Source organism: Condylura cristata, unplaced genomic scaffold, assembly GCF_000260355.1.
Source record: "Condylura cristata isolate star-nosed mole 26May11 unplaced genomic scaffold, ConCri1.0 scaffold00038, whole genome shotgun sequence".
Lineage (NCBI taxonomy): Eukaryota > Metazoa > Chordata > Mammalia > Eulipotyphla > Talpidae > Condylura > Condylura cristata.
In genome coordinates, this window is record NW_004567139.1 from 9,287,982 (window position 1) to 9,301,327 (window position 13,346).

Genomic DNA, 13,346 nt, shown 5'->3' on the forward strand with positions numbered 1-13,346 from the left:
CAGGCGGACTGGCCGCGGCCTCTTAACCGGTGTCAGTTGGGGTCAGTGGGGAAGGGGCTGGGGCGGGTCTCTGCAGACTCCGAAGTGCTGACCTGGGGTCCCGGCTGCAGTTGCCTAGGGGTTCCCGGGGTGTGCCTGGGATGTTCCTGCCGGAATGGAATGTGAATGTGAATGTGTTTGCTTAGCTACAGGCTACAGGCGGGGGTGTCCACCACTCCCTGTCCAGGCGGGGGGTGGGGGGCTGTCCACCACTCCCTGTCCAGGCGCAGGGCTGAGGAGGGGCGAGTCGCGGCCCAGGGTGGCCTGCCAAGCACCGCACCCCAGACCCCAAGGTGGCGAGGGCAGGGCGCGGGGGGTGGGGGGTAGGGGCTGGGCCCAGGCTCCCGCCGTCCTCGCCTGCCTCTGCTGGAACCTGCGGGCAGTTTTGCAATTCGGGACGGGAATTTCAGCTCTTCCTGAGCTGTGCTGTGGGCGCGGCGGGAGCCGGAGGGGACACCCTGGCCGACGGCAGGTCTGTCGGCCGAGGTGCCTGGACGCCTAACGGGTATCTGTGCAGGTGCCCCCCGTGGCTTGGCAACCGGACTGGGCGTGGGCGGCAGAGGAGAGGGCTCCAGGAGCTGTCTTTGGGGGGCAGCCGTCCGAGCCTCCCCGCACAGGCGGGGCTCTTGCCCCTCTGAGCCTGCCCGCTCGGGCCGTCCCCCTCCTTCCCCAGCGAGGCACCGGCCATGCCCCCTGCCGCGGCTGTGTGGCCTCCCCAGGCCCAGGCTGCCTTTGCCTCAAAAGCCTGTCGCCTGCCCCAGTGACCCAGAGCCGGCCTTTTGGGGCCGTTTCCTGGCCACAAGGGCCACAAGGAGGGGTCCACGGCAGCCCATACCCTCGGGGCGGCCAGAGTCCCTGGCGGGTGGCCTCCCCGCCCCTCCCCACTTCCTGTGTGTCCCCCCAGCCAAGCTGCTCTTGGCAGATGGGGTGGCTCTGCAGGTTGGGGGCGGGGGGGCACATGCCCCAGGGCCCCAGAGTGGGCAGAGGGGAAGCCCTGTCCGTGCATCACCCCCATCAGTGCCTGTCCGTGCATCACCCCCACCAGTGCCCGCCTCCTGCCCTAGGTCCAGGCTGTGCCCTTCCCCGCCCGCCGCCCTCATCTTATCCGGCCCCTGCACATTTATTTAATTGTAACGATTTGTTTTATTTATTTACACATATAAGGGCCGAGGAACAGGAGTGGGGGGGAAGGGGGCGGTGACAGGACCCCCAGAGACAGTGGGGAGCAGGACAGGCGGATCCACTGGGACTCACTGCCGAGGGGGCAGCGGGGAGACAGGCGGGGTCTGCTGCGCCCTGGGGTCCCCCCTGGCCGTGGCTTCACTCGGGCCGCAGGGGCTGCCCACCGCTCCACGGTGCCGAGACTCAGCCCGCGCCACAGGGCGGCCCGGCCCCCTGCACCTCCAAACTGGGGCCTCTGTCCCCACAGCGCCACCTGGGCTCCCCGCTCTCATTGGTCACGTGGGCGGGGGAGGGACTCGGCAGTGTGTGGGGGGCACAAGTGAGGGCTCATCTCCCCTCCTGCCCCTGGTGCCCCCCGCGGAGCCTGGGAGGGTCCGGTCGGCTCGGCGGGTCTGTGGCTGGGCACTTCCCAGAAACGGCCCAGGCCACGCGGCTCCCAGGCCACTTCCTGGCTCTGAGCTTCGATTTGCCCACAGGGCGCCCGCCTGGCTCCAGGGACAGGTAGGGGCCTGACCCCAGGGGCTCCCTGGGGCCGCACGAGGCCTTCCCTGGGGCGTCTGTGGTGTGACCCGGCGCTGTCAGCTCCAAGGCGGCCTGGGCCCAGCGTGGTCGGGCGAGGACAGGCCCCCGCGTGTCCCCAGGAGCCTCTGGCACAGGCTGAGAACCGTGGGGGACCCGTGGGGGGATCCGCCCGCCTGGCTGCGCCCTGGCCTGTGGGTGGTGGGTGGGGCTCTGGCCGGCCTTCTCCTCTTTTCTCACCCCTGGGAACCACGCGCCCTCCAGGCCCAGGGAGCTCTGATCCCACTTCCGGCAGGAGCCTCTTCTGGGCCCCAGTTCCTGCCTTCCAGGGGTGAAGGGTCAGCTGGTGTCTGGGGGCGGGCGCTGGGCGTGGGGCGAGAGCAGACAGGAAGGCGAAGGTGAGCCAACTCCTCCAGCCTGGCTGGCATTTTTAAATGCTTTATTTGGGGTTCAGTTGCGGGAACATGGGCAGAGCACCCCCAAGTTTCCTGTCACTCTCCTGAAGTGGGGGCGGCACTCCTGAGCACCCAGGCTGCACTGGGAACCCTGGTTCTGGTGGCCGTTGGGCTTCGGGAGTGGACATGGCAGGCTGCGGCGCAGACCCCGCGTGGCCCAGACCCCCACGTGGCCCAGACCCCCGCGTGGCCCAGACCCCACGTGGCCCAGACCCCCGCGTGGCCCAGACCCCGCGTGGCCCAGACCCCGCGTGGCCCAGACCCCGCGTGGGCCTGCTCTGTTCCGTCCAGCCTGGCTCACAGCCCCCGCGCCGGGCCCCGGCACCCCTGCCCTGAGCCTGCCAGGTGCCCGTGCAGTCCTGGCTGGCCTCCCAGGACACCCACTTCACCTCCTGGGCCCCCAGACGCTATCGCCTCTTATCTCCCAGGCCTGGGTGCAGGCGCCTGTCTCCGGCTGAGGAGAGGGACCGGCTGGGCTGACTCGGGCCTCCTGGCGGCCAAGCGGCTGGAGGCACTGCCCCTGCCAGCAGGGACTGGACGCCGGGCGGGGGTGCGGGTGCCCCGTCCGTCCTCAGTGGCCGGACGGTGACGCCTGCGGGCTGTTTGTTGACCTCTATCTGAGGCCCGGACGTCACTTGGTTAATGTTTGAGTGAGGACCGGGCTGCCCGTGGCAGGGGCCCAGCCGGACGCCCGTGCCACGGGGAGGCAGCCCCGCAGCGCCCGCCTTCAGCCGCTGCCCTGCTCTGGGTCGGCTGGGGAGAAAGGGCCAGAGCGCCTTTGCTGCGTGAGTAGACCCGCTGTCCTTGGGCAAGGGCCTGGTCCCGGAGACCTGCTGGCCCCAGGCCGAGGCCAGAGGCCAGGCGAGCTGCCCGGGGCGGCCGGTGGTAGTGGGGGCGAGGGGGGTGTCGCAGCCGCCCAGGGGTCCGCTGCCTCTGTCACCTGCATCCCACGGGCCAGTCTGCCGGTGGCGTGCGGAGGGGCCACGGAGGGGCCTCGCTCCGAGATGGGCCCCCAGTCTCGTCTCGGGAATTTCACTTCGGGGCCACTGCCGCCCCCCCCCCCCCCGTGGGCGGGGCCCCGGCCCCCCAGGCGAAGCCTCAGACTCCAGAGGTCCCTTGGAAAAGTCAGTTCAAGGGCAATGGCCCCCCTGGGGCTCCTTGCGCTTGCTTACAGGGTGGGGAGCAGAGCGCCCACCCTGGACAGCGGGGTGTCTCCAGATCTGGGGTGCTGCCCCCAGCTCCTTCCTCCCCTCAGTTCCCCAGAGCGCCTCTTCAAGACCTGGGCTCTGGCCCGCCGCGCCTCCGTGAGTGCAGCTGGGGGAGGCGCCTCCTGGCTTGAGGGACAGGGAGGCTTAGTTACTGCAAATCTGTGCGCACAGGTGGGCTTTGAGGGGGCCGCTGAGCCACTTCCACTCAGCAGCTCCCCCAGACCAGTGTGCACCCCAGCAGCCAAGGCCACCTCCTGGGAGCCCCGTGGGCCCCCCCAGCCACCAGGGCTGCGTGTCCTGGCCCTCAGGGAGCCTGGCAGCCTGCCCACAGGCGAAGGCCGTCCGGAGGCCATGCCCGCCCGAGTGGGGGCCCAGCCTGAGGGTCGGCGCAGGTGAGCAGGTATTTGCGCAGACCCCGCAGAGGCCTCGCCTGTGGCCTTCTCGGACGTCCGTTTTCGGCCAGGCCCGTTCCTGTTCGTGGCTGAATGGTTCTCCCTGCGGGTGCCCGCTGGGTGACGCTGCAGTGGGCGCCGTGTGTACGTGTGCCGGGCAGTGGGCTACCTGGCTACGTGTCCTTGGTCACCAGGTGCCGCCTAGTGCCCAGAACCCAGCTGGGGGCCACTGTGGGTGCACGCCCGCCTGTGCCCCCCTACAGCATTCACCCGGCAGGGCCCTGCCTGCTGGTGCCCAGGCCGGCTCTGGAACAAGAGCCCCGCTGGCTGGGCCTGGGCGGCCGGGCAGGGGCTGGTGGCCTGACTGGCTGGCCGGGCTCTGCTGTCCGCTTTCTGTGCCTGCAGGGGCCCAGACAAGCCAGAAACGGGAAATGGAGGGCCTGTTTGTTCCCAGGGACCTAAGGACGAGTGGCAGTGAGCTGGTAGCCCCGAGGGGAAGTGGGTGGAGGTGCGGCTGAGGGGCGGAGAAGCCTGCTTTTTGAGGAGGTTCACCTCCCTTCCCCCACCAGCGGGGTGCTGGGTTCCTGGCCCAGCAGGTCTGGGAGTTTCTGGCCTGTGCCAGGCGCCCTGAGGGTCTCACTGTGCAACAAAATCGCCCTGTCGTCTTAAATGATCCTGACTGCAGGCACAGGGGCACAGTCCCCCTGCCTGCCCCCTGGGGGCAGCCAGAGTTTGGCCTCAGGGACGGGTCCACCCCTGCCAGGGCGCCCCCTCCACCCCCCCCCCAGGGCCGCCTGAGTTTGGCCTCAGGGATGTGTCCACTCAGGCCAGGCGGCCCTGGGCACTGAGGCCAGGCCTGGCCCCGCCCCCTGGGCCTCCGCCCTGGGCCGCAGAAATCACCATATGAATGGGCTCCTTCCAGGGAGGCTGGGGCTGTTCCCGCTGGGGCAGCAGGACCCTGAGCACCGCGGAAGAGGCCTTCCTGGGGAGGCCCGAGTGGCCTGCGGCAGCCCGGTAGGTCCCGGCGCGGAGGGGTCTGTGGGGCAGCCATGGCCCCGAGGCCCCCGCCTGCCACGCCTTCTCCTGACCGTTGTTTCGTGGAATCGCACAGAGGAGCCGTGGGGAGCTGTGGGCGGTTGCCATGCTTTGGGGCTACTTGGAAAGTGGGGGCTTCACCGCAGGAAGGGGACACCCAGCGAGAGCTTGGGGGGGGCTCGCCGGTGCATGTGGGGTGCCTGCAGAGCCCCAGTGGGGTTCCCTGATGGGCTCATTGCCAGTCTAGCGCACCCCGAGCCAGCCGCCGGTGCCCTGGCCCTGCCCTCCGCCTCTCCGTGGGTCAGCCAGGGCCAGCCCAGCACTCTGGGCGCAGGGACTGGGGCCGCGGCCTCCGCCGCCCCGGTTTCCAGTGCGCAGTGGGCGGCCCAGCCCCCACCGGCCGTTTCCGGGCCAGTCCCTGCACAGGCAGGAGCTGTCCCATCCTTCCTCCTGTGCTTCGTGGCTGCAGAAGGACACGGGCCGGAAGCTGTGACATCTCGTTCACAAGCCAGGGCTCACCCGGCCTCGGGCCTGTGGGAACGCGAGCTGTCCTGGGCAAGGCCAGCTGGGCTGGCTGGGGGCTTCTCTGAGGCCGGGGGAGGGGCGGGGGCACCCCTGCGTCCCTCCCTCCCTCCCTCCGTCCACCAGCTGTGTGAGGGGAGCGCTTTGAAGTATGTCGTGTGAGCCTAGAAGATCCAGGGACCCCTGCCCCAGGGAGGCAGGTGGGCGCTCGGCCAGGAGGAGGAAATGAGGCCTCACTGGAGGGAGCTGGGGGGAGCCAGGGAGCGGCGTCCCCGGGGGCGGCGGGCAGCGGAGAGGAGTGCCGCCCACGTGGGCGGGCTGGGCGCAGACCGGTCTGCTGGCGACCAGAGGCGAGTGCTGGCACCTCTCGCCCTCGCGGCTCTGGTAGCAGGGTCCGGCCAGCTTGGCAGGTAAGTCGCTGCGCAGAGCGGCGCTCGCTCTGCTCAGGGTCACCAGGAGCTGGGGCGCGGCGGACCCCAGCGGGACCCCGAACGCGGGTCTCGAGTAGGGGCAGGAGCTGTGATTTTCTTTTCTTAGCTTACGCTTCTTTAAGTTGTTAATGGTCCTGGTGCTTGGACGAGAATGGGCGGCGATTAACGGCCGGGCTGGGTCGGGGCTCGGGGCTCCGGTGAGCCACGGGGGCCTCTGCGGGCCCGCAGACGTGCCGGGAGGCCTCTAGGACTGAGGGTGCGTGGTTGCCGGTGGGTGGTGACCGCAGGGACAGCGGCCGCCCAGGACGCCCGGTTGCGGAGAAGCACTCACAGGGCAGCCTGTGTCCAGCGTGAGGGCGGCTCGGCCTGAGGCCCTTGGAGACACCCCCTCTCCAGCACCCAGCACGCGTGTGGGCCCGGGTGTCCGCTGAGTGGGTGGACGGGGTGGACGGGGTACCGCAGGCTGCACTGCGTGTGCTTCTGGGCAGAGATGTTGCTCAGGGATAGCCCCATCCCTTGGGGAAGTGTCCAGCCAGGGACCTGGACCAGCCGTGTCCGAGGTGGGCTGCAGGGAGGCTGAGCTCCAGGAGCCAGGCCTCGAGGGAGCCGGCCAGGCCAGGGCAGCAGGCGTTTGGGAAAAGGGGGACTGGGCGGTGGGCCCAGTGGGGGGCGCGTGACCCTGGGCCCTGGACGCCCAGGTCCGAGCCCCGAGTCAGAACTTCCTGCACACTGGGCGGGGGCGTCAGCTGTGCCGCTTCCCCCACTTTCCTGGGGTCCCGAGGGTGAGGCTCGTTGGGCTGTGCGGACAGGCCAGCCAGGCCGCTCCGGGCTACCTCTGCTGGCCGGGGGAGCCCTGTGCCCTCCCCCGTAGGAGGAGAGTCCAGCCCGAGGCAGATAGCCGGCGTCCACCCCGTGCTGGAGGGTCTCTGTGGAACTTTGCCAACATTTGCCCAGAACTAACGGAATCTCCGGTCGGTCGGCCGCTTCGGGCAGCCTGGCCCGCGCTGGCCTGGCCTCTGCCGGGTATGGGGCGAGCGGCTCTTGAGGAAGTGAAGGAGGCTGCGTGCAGGCTGCAGCTTGCTCTCCCCGCTGCTGTCTCAATAGGCCTCTGGGCTGGCGCAGGCTCGGCGAATGAGCGCAGGGCAGGCCTCCCCAGAGCAGGGGCGGCCAGGGGGGGCGGCCGAGGGGGGCCTGGGCCCCGTCCAGCTCGACCCACAGGCGGCCAATTGAATTCCTGCTGGCAGAAAGGAGGAACTTCTTGAGATTCCTTCCTGGACAATAGAGGAAGGTTTGCTTGAAAGGGTTTGGCGAGGGAAAGCCGGCGAGCCTTGGCGGGCAGGAAAGCGGGGAGCCCCCTCTGACTTGGGACGCCTGGAGCCCTTGAATGAGGGGGGTGGGCGCCGTCGCCCGCTGCGCCCTCTGCGGGTCCTGCAAAGGGCGTGGGAGATCCTGCCCCCTCCCGGGCTGGCTCGGATGTGCCTGTGCTCTCACCGGGGTGGGGGTGGGGTGGGGGAGGGCTGGGCCAGGCCGGCGGGGTGCAGCTGTTGCATTTCTGAGGCGGTTTCTCCGGGGCCCTCTCAGATTTCTGGCTTCCCAGGCCCGGAGCTTCCCGCCCTGACAAAGTGCTAAGTGTGATTCCGCTTGGAATTACTCACGCGTTAGAGGGGCTCTGTGTGCGCTTAAAATTCAGTGCTTGATCTCTGCCTGCGACATCGCACAGTCTGGCTGTTCATATTCTGTGTCCTCAGCTTTAGGAGGGAGCAGGGGCCTCGACCAGGGCTGGCCGGCGGAGGCCGCTCAGGGGTGCGAGGGGGGGAGCTGCGGGTTCCTGCTGCTGGGAAGGGCTTGGAGCCCTGGGAGCTGCAGCCGGGCCTGGGGGCTGTGGGGTGGGTCGGGTCTCCCCGCCCCCCAGCTTCTCTGCTGAGGCCGCCTTTGATCTCGTGAAAGAACTCTCCGCCCCTCTCTGGCCCCCAAGCCGGAGCCTCTTTGTGTGCCGGTGATGCCGAGTGAGACTTCTGAAGTTCAGTAGACCGAGTGTGTTTTTGAGGTCCATGGGCCCGCGTCCCCCGAATTGTCCAGGTTCACTGTGCCTGTCTGTCTTCGCGGGAGTCTTCCCTTTAAACAGCTTCCAAAAGAGGGGCACAGAAGCCCTGGGGGGCCCTCGCCTCGCGGGGAACCCCGGAGCCTGTCCAGCCCGGCGGGGAGCCCCGTGTTCACCCGCCCGGCCCGGCCGGCTCCAGCCTGCAGGTCTCGTTTGTCCTCCGTGCGGCTGGGCAGCCCTCGGGGCCATCGCTGGGGGACGTCGCTTCCAAGACCCGAGCCTGGACTCTGACCCCGTGCGCCCAGCACTGCCAGCACAAGCAGGAGCCCGTCCGCCAGGCCCAGGCCTGCTGGGCAGCCCCTGGGAGCGGGTGCGGGAGGCGGGTGGGCGAGGCTGGCCGGCCACAGCGTGCCGGGGCCTGAGGGCGCCTGCGAGCCTGGACCCTCCTGAGCCCGAGGCACAGCCCCGGCCCGCATGTGGGGACCCTGCCTGGGGGCGCCTGGGGCCCAGGCCCTGCCCAGCGGGGCACCGCCGCCTCCTTCAGCCGCCAGAGTGCTGCGGGTCCTGGCCTGCCCCTCTGGGGCCACTGCTGATGCCCTGTGGGCCTGGGCCTCCCTAACGTCTGATGTGGCCAGCACGGTGCGTGAGGCCGGGCTCCCCACCGTGGCACGGAGCCACAAGGCGCAAACCACCGACTGATCTGGCCAGAGGCAGCCCTGAGGTCTGGGAGGCCCCGGGGCGGGAGGGCGGGCAGCTGGTCACTGTGCCCCAGGAGGATTCCCAGCCTGGCTAAGGGCCTGGCTACCGCCCCGCGGCCTGCCTGTGCCCCTGGAGGGGGGCGCCCCTCGCCCCCCTCCCGTGCCCCAGGCTCAACTCGGGCAGAAGCAGGGCAGGGTGAGACGGGAGGGGCTGGGAGACAGCGCCAAGTGGCCGAGCTGGGCCGCGGCCCTGACACAGCTGCCCGCATGCAGCGGGCCAGACCGATGCCCCGGCTGTCCCTGCAGGGCCATCTCTGGGCCCTGGGGTGCCTGCACCGCAAGGGTGCAGAGAAGGTGGCCCCAGCGAGCTGGGCCGGGCCCGCGGCCATCTGCTGCCCCCACCTCGCCAGGTGAGGCGCTGGCCGTAGACCTGCAGGGGGGTCGCGGGCGGGGTCAGCCGGAGCCCTGCCCCCCGCCCCGACTAGACACGCCCCAGCTCGTGAGCGGAGGCCAGCAGGGCTGAGGCTGGGTGGCGGGCTCACAGGGGGATCCCGGGGAGAGTGTCCCGGTTTCCCACGCTGCTCTGCGCCCCCAGACTCACCCTGGCTGGGGGCTGCGGTCCGGGCGCCGCCTGGACACATGGGGCGCACAAGGCTGCGTGGGCGCCTGGCCAGGGTGTCCGCGGCCCCGGACACAGCGCACTGGGCACAGCTGGGGTCTCCCTCCACCCCTCCGGCGTCCTCCTCCCGAGCGGCCACACCCCTTGTCTCCCTGGGCGGCGCCTCGCTGGCCGACTCGAGGCCTGTCGCGGACCGGGGCTCTGCCGGATGGCTGCTTCGTGGAGTCCCTCGCTGGGTGGAGGCTGCAGGGCCCGGGTGGGGGGCAGAGGGTCGCCCTTTGGTCAACTGTGGGTGCCGGTGCCCGTCACTGCCCACACCAATGTCACGGCCACCACGTTGAAAGCAGCAGTCTCAGCAGCTGAGGGCAGCCGGGGCTCCCGAGGGTGACCGGCAGGAGGAGGGCGCGTGACCCCGAGGCGGGTGGTGGGCGGTGCTTGGCGAGGGCAGCCCCAAGCCAGACCCAGCTCCCCGGGATCGAGGCCCTGGGCCGGCGGACGTGAGGGGTGGGGGTGTAGGGTGGCGCCGGCCTGCTGGGCGCACTCAGGGTGCGGGGAGAGCAGGTGCCCGCGGGGAGCAGCGGTGGGGCAGGGCGGCCCGGGGTGCCGGCTCCCCAGCCCGGCCCCGGCCTGTGCCCCTGGGGCGGGGGCGCCGGCGGCCTGGGGCAGCTCACCCGAGGCCGAGAGGCATCACGCCAACGTCGCTGTGAGACTTCGGGTTCTCTCTGTCCTGAAGTGGGGTGTGAGGCGGGCCTGGTGGAGGCCACGTGGGCATTGGCCACGACTTGTAATGTGGCCGCCGCACTGGCCAGCGTGGGCCCGAGCGGAAGCGGCTGCCCGTCCAGACCAGCCGGGCGCCTGGGGGCCGGACCCCTGCGGGCAGCCCCGCGGCAGATGGGTCCCGCGGGCGGCGGGCAGCCGGCGGGCAGGGTGTTCGCACGGACCACGTTTCTGCAGTGGATGTGGGTGCTGGGCAGCCCGGCCTGCCCCGTGCTGCGGCCCTCGCCTGCCCACGGGACGGCTTGGGCACCCGCCTGGGTCCTTGGGGGGAGGGGCGGCCCGACCCCCCGGCACCTGGAAGCGATTCTGGGTCACGTGGCCGGCTGCTCTCTGCCTCCCGCCTGCCAGAAGCAGGGCCGGGGCCGCGCAGCCTCGTTGATGTAGACGCTGGAGCGATTCTGAGGAGGGAGCACAGGCCGGCACCCGGGGTTTGGCGGGAGCCCCTCGGGCCTTCGTGCTTCCCTGGCCTTGGGCGGGACCCCCCTTTGGGGAGGGAGGTCCTGGAGCCCGGCGTCTAACCTCACTGCTTGCCGGGACCCTGTGCTGAGTCGGGCGGGCGGAGGACGCGGGGTAAGGTGCCCACACCCCACGTCTGTGTGTGGGCGTCGGGGGGTCGCTGCGGCCAGGTCTGTGCGGGAGCAGGTGGCCGAGGGCACATCGGAGATGTGGGGGGTGACCCCGCCCTGGGAGTGTGGGCTCTGGGTCTCCCGCACCTCCCTCCGCATCTGGGAGGGGCCCAAGGGTGGGGAGTCCCTGATGTGCTCTTCCGGGGAGCCCAGGACACATAGGGGAACGTGAGTCTCCCTGGGGGTGGGGGAGCCTCCACGCCCTGCTGGGGCCACCAAAGCGGGCTGGAGTCTGCCCCCCGGGAGCCGAGAGGCAGGCGGGAAAGGTGTGGTCTGGGGTGCACGGGAACAGCCCGCTGGCTTCCAGCCAGCCCTGCTGGGGGCCCCCGTGGGCCTAGGGAGGGGGTGGGGCAGCAGGTCGGGCGAGGCGTGGGGAGCGAGGGGCTTGCGCACCCCCATCCTGGAGCTCAGCACTGGGCGGACCTGCTCCCCACCCTGCGTGGCGGCGGGTGCAACCCCTGGGGTCAGGAGGGCCGGCGAGGCCCCGCGCCCCCGGCAGGGGGGAGGCCGGAACAGGCTTCTGCTGAACGGGGTGCAGCTCCAGGGCTGGAGAGCAGGGTTCACTGAACGGGGTGCAGCTCCGGGGCTGGAGAGCAGGGTTCAGGGCCAGCCCCACCCTGGAACCGGGAGGGGCCTCGGGGGAGGCGGCCGGCGGTCAGGAGCAGCTCCGACGGTCTCGGACGCGGAGCTTCGAGGTCCCCTCCTGGGGCGATGGCCAGAGCCACCGGCGCGGTGGTGCTTGGTGCCCCGACGCCCCTCACGCCCCGCTCTCCCTCTGCAGCCCCTGAGGCGGCTCCTGGCTGTGCTGGCGACATGGCGGACACCCCCAGAGATGCCGGGCTGAAGCAGGCGCCCGCCCCGCGCAGCGACAAGGCCCCCGCGGACTTCGGCTACGTGGGGATCGACTCGATCCTGGAGCAGATGCGGAGGAAGGCCATGAAGCAGGGCTTCGAGTTCAACATCATGGTGGTCGGTGCGTCCCGCCCGGGCCCTCGGCGGCGTGGGGGAGGCGAGCTGGCGGCCGAACGGTCAGCGGGGCACTGCCCGTGCTCGGGGCCCGCTGGGGGCCCTGGCCCGTCAGTCCCGGGCCCTCGTGTTGAGAAATCCCGACCTTATTCGAGGAGCCCCGTTTCTTAGCTTCGAAGTGCCCACCCCAGAGCTGGTGGGGATACCGCTGACCAGCCACTGGACAGGGCGACCTCCTGGTCCCCAAACGCCTCGTGTCCCAGCATCCTTGCCGTCACCCTGTGCAGAGCCCCGCTTTGACAGCCAGCCCCAGAGGGGGTGGCGGGGTGCTCGTGGGGGTGGGCCCGTCCGCAGAACATGGCTGTTTGGGGATCGGGGTCCGGGGGTGCTTGGCTTGGCAGCACCCAGCCGCCTTTGCCCCGCCTTCCGGGGCATCTGCCCACCTGGGATTCCTCCTCCTGATCCCAGAGGGCCGGGTGCGGGGCTGGCGTCCCTGGTGGTGGGCGCTGGAGAAGGGGGCGCAGCGGGGCCGGGGTTCCTGAGCCGGCCTCTGGGAGCCCACGCCTGGGCGGCGTCGGGGTCGGATCAGCGTGATTTGATTTTGCGAGCGTGCTGGCTGGCGTGGCCTCCGGCAGCCGTGGGCGAAGCCCCAGTGGGGCCTGGCGGGGGCTGGGGCGCGTGGGGCCCCTGGGGCGCAGCCCACGCCCGGCTTGCGGAACGGATGGGGCGTTTGCGCGTGCTGAAGCGGGGCCACTTTAAGTCGCCTCAACCTGTGGCCTCTGGTCGTGGCCCAGGGAAGACCTAGAGAAGCAGGCCCGTGGCCGGCCGCAGGCGACGTCCCCGCTGTGGGGGAGGGTCTGGGGGGCCCCGTAAGGCCGGTGCCACCGCTCCGGGGCTCGGGCTGCCCGGGAGCCTGGATGGCAGCCCGGCAGGGCCCTTACGGACGAGGGGTGTCCCTGCCCCCGGTTCTGAGCCCACGGCCCCGCTGAGCAGAGCTTGCTCTTCTGTCTCCTGTGTGTCCCGTGCGGGCACAGTGGCATGAGGTGGCCAGCCCTCCTCCCCCCCCCCGGTGGGGCGCAGCCTCTCCATTCCCCCAGGGCACCCCGGCTCCTGTCCAGGGCAGTCTGACAAGCCCCAAGGGCGGGGGCCCACCGGCCAGCACTGGGCATCCCTGCCCTTTTTACCTCCGGACCCCTGGCCTCGAGCGCCCCCAGGAGAGGTCTGCGAACCCCTCTCCAGAGGCTCTGCTGCTGACGGCCCCCTTTGCTCCCCAGGGCAGAGCGGCTTGGGGAAGTCCACCCTCATCAACACCCTCTTCAAATCCAAAATCAGCCGCAAGTCGGTGCAGCCCCCCTCGGAGGAACGCATCCCCAAGACCATCGAGATCAAGTCCATCACGCATGGTGAGCGCCGGGCGGGTGACCTCCTTCCCGGGCCGCCCGGGGTGCGCGGGGGCCCTGCTCACAGTGCACCCCTTGAAGCAGTCTAGTGTTCCATTACAAATTGTGGGGGTGGCTTCCAGGAAGCTACCCCCCACCCCCACTGCATTCCGAGACCGGGCGGTGGCCCCTGGTGTCCGCACTGGTCACCGGGTGCCTGGGGGTCACCGGGTGCCTGGGGGTCGGGGCCGGGTGGGCAGGAGCACCCGCGCTCAGCGGCCCTGCGTCGTGCAGATATCGAGGAGAAGGGCGTCCGCATGAAGCTGACGGTCATCGACACGCCGGGCTTTGGGGACCACATCAACAACGAGAACTGGTGAGGGCCGGGGGCCGCGGGGCAGGCTGCCTGTGGTCCCCGGGCTGGAGCCCCGTCCTGGCCAGAGCGTCCGCGGGGCGC

General features: G+C 70.8%; 1 protein-coding gene across 4 annotated transcripts in view; it reads left to right on the forward strand.

Annotated features, from left to right (window-relative positions):
- The window catches only part of LOC101619801 (septin-9), a 35,454-nt gene that overhangs the window by 16,160 nt on the left and 5,948 nt on the right, over window positions 1-13,346 (forward strand). For 2 of the 4 annotated variants that reach the window (XM_012733127.1, XM_012733129.1), the window contains exons 2-4: window positions 11,326-11,517; window positions 12,785-12,913; window positions 13,184-13,265. In XM_012733127.1, the coding sequence (XP_012588581.1) occupies window positions 11,358-11,517; window positions 12,785-12,913; window positions 13,184-13,265 (371 nt within the window). In that variant the 5' untranslated portion in view covers window positions 11,326-11,357. Of the gene's footprint in view, window positions 1-4,742; window positions 4,810-5,740; window positions 5,763-11,325; window positions 11,518-12,784; window positions 12,914-13,183; window positions 13,266-13,346 lie in introns of those variants that run through there. The other 2 variants (XM_012733128.1, XM_012733130.1) reach the window with 2 other exon arrangements.